Raw genomic sequence first — 4,980 nt, forward strand, 5'->3', positions numbered from 1 at the left:
GGGGGATCAGGGACAGGCTGCTGTGGGGCAGCAGGACCCCAGGGGATCAGGGGGATCAGGGGGATCAGGGACAGGCTGCTGTGGGACAGCAGGACCCCGGGGGGATCGGGGGGATCAGGGGGATCAGGGACAGGCAGCTGTGGGGCACAGGACCCCGGGGGGATCAGGGGGATCAGAGGGATCAGGGACAGGGGACAGGGGACAGGCTGCTGTGGGGTTGTTCCAAGCGTTCCTCACGCCCCCGACCCCGCAGGGACCAGGCGGAAGCGCGGCGCTCCAAGACCAAGGAGGCGCGGAAGCGGCGGGAGGAGCGGCTGCAGGCCAAGAAGGAGGAGATCATCAAAACCCTGTCCAAGGAGGAGGAGGCCAAGAAGTGACCGCGGGCCGTGCCCTGCAGCGAGCGTTCCCCAGCCCCAGGCTCCCAATAAAACATCCTGGACTCTTCCCGCCGAGTCTCCTCTGTGTGTGCAGCGGGGAGGGAACGGGGAATTGCTGGAAATGCCTGGCTGGGACCCTTCCCCACAGCCCCGGGACCCCCCAAAGGCTCAGGGAGGGTCTGGGGGAGCTCTGGGGGGCTCAGCAGAGGGGAGGGACCCGGGGCTGGGAGGGGGTCACAGCAGGGATCCCCCAGAGCTGGGCCCAGCCCCCCAAACTCCCCCAGCAGCTCCATCCCGCGCTGGGCACGGCTGGACAGACGGACACGGCCTGGCCTGAGCCCTGTCCCTCCCCTGGGGTCACCTGGGGGGTCACCTGGGGGGTCACCCACCCCGGGAAATGGAGCTGAGACACTCGGCGCTCATCACAGTGATGGGACCACCCGGGCTGGGGGCGCTGGGTGCCCCCACTGTGTGACATTCCTGTGTGACACCCCCTGTGACACCTTGTGTGACACCCCCTGTGTGTGTGACACCCCGTGTGTGACACCCCCTGTGTGTGTGTGTGACACCCCCTGTGTGTGTGACACCCCGTGTGTGACACCCCCTGTGACACCCCCTGTGACACCCCCTGTGTGTGTGACACCCCGTGTGTGTGACACCCTCTGTGTGTGTGACACCCTCTGTGTGTGTGACACCCTGTGTGACACCCCCCGTGTGTGACACCCCCCGTGTCATGTGCCGGTGTCCCCATGAGGGGACAGCACCCCAAAATCTGACAGCCCCAACCCCCACGGGGGGGACACAGCAGCCTCCCCCCCCCGCCCCCGTGACCCCTGGGGCTCTGCAAACGCCCCTTTCCTGCCCAAAAAGCCAAACCTGGCAGAAACCGAAGGGGGTGAAGTGGGGGACGCACAAGGGGGGGGACAGAGGGACTGGGGGAGCCCTCTGGTGTCCCCCCATTGTATGGACAACAACGGGCGCCCCTCCCTCGCCAGTATTTACTGTCAACAGCCCAAACTGGTCCCAACTGGGCCAAACTGGGCCCGGCCCCGCTCACGTCACCCCTCCCGGTGCCGATAAAACGGGGGTGGGGCCGCCCAGCTGTCCCTGTCCGCTGTCACCCTCTGCTCGCGGGGTGTCCCCCCCTGCTCCCCACACCATGCTCTTCTGGCACGGCCAGCCCGACCACTACTGGTCCAGCCCCGGGGACATGCTCCCCCTGCCCAGCTCCGGGGTGCTCAGGTACCCCCCACACCCGCTGCCTTTGGGGAAACTGAGGCACGCCCGAGCGCCCACCCTTTTCGGGGGGTGTTTTCCCGCAGGGACCCCCCAGTCCTGCCCTACCTGAAGCAGGAGGAGCCCAACGGCATCTCCACGTCCCAGCCGCCGATCCCGGCGTTCCAGTACATCCTGAGCGCCCCCACCTCCCCGGCCGTGCGGCACCACCAGGAGACCCTCACCTACCTCAACCAGGGTGAGTCTGGGGGCGCCGGGGAGGAGGGACCCCCTCGCTGAGCGCTCAGCTCCTGCTGCGGGCCCCCTCCCCCAGGACAGTCCTACGAGATCCGCATGATGGGAACGCCCCGGGGGGACCCCGCCGAGGGCCGCAGGATGGTGAAGGTGAGCGGGGTGGGGACCCCCGGGATGAGGGGGAGCCTCGGGGCAAAGCTCCGGGCTGAGGTCCCGCTTCAGTCCCAGTCCGGACCCACCACAGTCCCAGTGCAGCCTCATCTGAGCCCCAGTTCAGTCTCCTTTCAGCCTCATAGCTCCAGTTCCACCCCAGTCCCACCCCAGTTCTGCCCCAGTCCAACCCCAGTTCTGCCCCAGTCCAACCCCAGTTCTGCCCCAGTTCCACCCCAGTTCCGCCCCAGTCCAATCCCAGTTCTGCCCCAGTCCAATCCCAGCTCTGCCCCAGTTCTGCCCCAGTCCAACCCCAGTTCTGCCCCAGTCCAACCCCAGTTCCGCCCCAGTCCAATCCCAGTTCTGCCCCAGTCCAATCCCAGCTCTGCCCCAGTTCTGCCCCAGTCCAACCCCAGCCCAGCTGCGCTCCTGCCCGGTGTCCCGCGGGGCCGTGGGCTCAGCCCGGGGCCGTGGCCGTGGCTCCGGCCGTGGCCGTGGCTCCGGCCGTGGCTGACCCCTGTCCAGAGCGTGGTCCGGGTGGTTTTCCATGACCGCCGGCTCCAGTACTCGGAGCAGCAGCAGCTCGAGGGCTGGCGCTGGAGCCGCCCGGGAGATCGGATCCTCGACATCGGTGGGTGCTGGGCCCGGGGGGGACCGGGGGGGCTGCGGGGGCCGCGCTGACCCCCCTCCCGCAGATATCCCGCTCTCCGTGGGGATCCTGGAACCCCAAATCCACCCCACGCTGCTCAACACGGTGGAATTCCTCTGGGACCCCTCCAGACGCACATCCGTGTTCGTGCAGGTGGGAGCCAGGCCCGGACGGGGCTTTGGGGGGCTCGGGGGGGTTCTGGGGGGGTCACGGCGCCCGGTCCCGACCCCACTGTCCCCCCGTCCCAGGTTCACTGCATCAGCACCGAGTTCACGCTGCGCAAGAACGGGGGGGAGAAGGGGGTCCCCTTCCGCATCCAGATCGACACCTTCGGGGCGGGGGGCAAGGGGGACCCCCCCGAGCACCTGCACTCCGCCAGCTGCCTGGTCAAGGTGTTCAAGGTATCGGGGCGGGGGGGAACCAGTGCCCCCAGTGCTCCCAGTGCTCCCAGTGCTCCCAGTGCTCCCAGTTCCCCAGTGCCCCCCACTCCCGGGATCCAGCGCTGAGCGTGGTGCAGCGCAGGGGGGGTGGGGGCTCGGCGGGCTCCGGGGGGGTCCCGGGGGGTCCCGGGGCCGCCCTCACCCCCCGGCACAGCCCAAGGGGGCCGACAGGAAGCAGAAGACGGACCGGGAGAAGGTGGAGAAGCAGCCGGCGGCGGAGCGGGAGAAATTCCAGCCGGCCTACGAGAGCACCGTGCTGGCCGAGGTGGGGCCCGGCCCCGGCCCCCCCATGGGCGGGGACACCCCCGGGACCCTGCACCCATCACCCCCCTTCCTCCTCAGTGCCCCCCCTGGCCGGACGCTCTGGGTGCCCCCCGCAGCCCCCCGGGCACCCCGGGGTTGCCGTCCCCGCACCCCTTCAAGCTGCTGAGCCCCGAGAGGTGAGCGGGGACCCCTGGACCCCCCCCTTTTCCCGCTGCTGGGGTCCCCCGCTTATCCCGGCCACCCCCGCAGGGTGTGCGTGTCACCCGCCGGCGCTGCCGAGGGTCCCGCGGAGGGTCCTGGCGAGGTGAGGGAGCCGCCGGTGCAGCCCCAGAGCCTCCCCCGGCCCCCAGGAGGGGCTGAGGATGTGCCCGCTCGGGTCGTGCCCCTCTGAGCCCCCGCTGAGCCCCCACAGGCGCTGAGCCCCTGCGCATCCCCCCTGGAGACGCAGCAGTGGCTGCTCCGGCGCCGCTTCTCCGCCTGCGCCCGCGTCTTCGCCAACTTCACCGGTGAGAGCCCGGGCCGGGCTGGGGGCAGCGCCAGACCCCCCCTGTGCCGCCCCCTGAGCCTCGCTGTCCGCAGGCGCCGATCTGCTGAAGCTCTCCCGCAGGGACCTGATCCAGATCTGCGGAGCCCCCGACGGGATCCGCCTGTGCCACGCCCTGGCGGGCAGGTGGGGCTCCCCGCCTCTTTTTGGGGATCCCCGGGAGGCTCCGTGGGGCCCGGCCGCGTCCTGCGGCCCCGCCAGACCCTTCTCTGCCCCCTCAGGTGCCCGCGGCCCCGGCTGACCCTGTACGTGGCGCGGGAGCCCGGAGGGGCCGAGGGTGCGGAGGATGCGGGATCAGGTGTGGAAGGGCTCAGGTGTGCGGGGAGGGGGTTCAGGTGTGCGGGAGGGGGTTCAGGTGTGCGGGAGGGGGTTCAGGTGTGCGGGGAGGGGATTCAGGTGTGCAGGGAGGGGGTTCAGGTGTGCGGGGAGGGAGTTCAGGTGTGCGGGAGGGGGTTCAGGTGTGCGGGAGGAGGTTCAGCTGTTCGGGGAGGGGGTTCAGGTGTGCGGAGGAGCAGAGATGGAGGGTGGACACTCCCAGCCCTCATCCCACGGATCCCGTGGATCCCATCCCTCTCCAGGGCTGTACCAGGAGCTGCACCTGGAGCAGCTGACGGTGGCCGAGCTCACCGGGAAGTTGGCGGAGCTGCTGGGGCTCCCCCCGGGGCAGATCCTGCGCCTCTCCCGGCAGGGACCCGCCGGCATCCACGTCCTCGTCAGCGACGCGGTGAGGACACGGGGACAGCCGGGGAGGGGCCGCACAGACCCCGCAGCCGTCCCCGCCCCTCGGGGGTCCCAGTGCTGCAGCAGGAGCGGGCCCAGCTCCCCCCGAACCCCCCCGAGCTTCCCCCTGTGCCCCGCAGATGATCAGGAACCTCCAGGACGAGACGAGTTTCGTGGTGGCGATCGGCAAAGGTAGCGCGGTGGCCGCGGGCGAGCGGGGCCGGGCAGGGGGCGATCGGTGGCCCCGGCTGAGCCGCGTCCCCCGCAGCCCCCGGCCCCGACGGCTTCCAGCTGCTGCTGCGGTAGGAGCCGGCCCCGGAGCTGCGTCCCCCGGCCAGGGGACATCGCGGCAGCCGGAGCCGAGCG

The 4,980-nt window shown here is 70.7% G+C and overlaps 2 protein-coding genes across 2 annotated transcripts in view; both read left to right on the forward strand.

Moving 5' to 3' along the window:
• The window catches only part of RPL19 (ribosomal protein L19), a 3,994-nt gene extending 3,550 nt beyond the window's left edge, over nucleotides 1–444 (forward strand). Inside the window, 1 exon segment of the mRNA XM_015651012.2 lies at nucleotides 179–444. Coding sequence (XP_015506498.1) covers nucleotides 179–377 — 199 coding nt within the window. The 3' untranslated portion in view covers nucleotides 378–444.
• Nucleotides 445–1,536: 1,092 nt separating this feature from the next.
• On the forward strand, nucleotides 1,537–4,974 carry LOC107215063 (transcription factor CP2-like protein 1). The gene is made up of 15 exons (XM_015651022.3): nucleotides 1,537–1,619; nucleotides 1,700–1,851; nucleotides 1,927–1,997; nucleotides 2,523–2,628; nucleotides 2,693–2,799; nucleotides 2,895–3,047; nucleotides 3,241–3,351; nucleotides 3,429–3,526; nucleotides 3,600–3,654; nucleotides 3,763–3,856; nucleotides 3,930–4,020; nucleotides 4,116–4,192; nucleotides 4,473–4,618; nucleotides 4,755–4,806; nucleotides 4,883–4,974. The coding sequence occupies exons 1-15, from the start codon at nucleotides 1,537–1,539 to the stop codon at nucleotides 4,918–4,920; spliced, it is 1,434 nt and encodes a 477-aa protein (XP_015506508.1). The 3' UTR covers nucleotides 4,921–4,974.
• The last annotated feature ends 6 nt before the right edge of the window (nucleotides 4,975–4,980 follow it).

Source organism: Parus major, chromosome 27, assembly GCF_001522545.3.
Source record: "Parus major isolate Abel chromosome 27, Parus_major1.1, whole genome shotgun sequence".
Lineage (NCBI taxonomy): Eukaryota > Metazoa > Chordata > Aves > Passeriformes > Paridae > Parus > Parus major.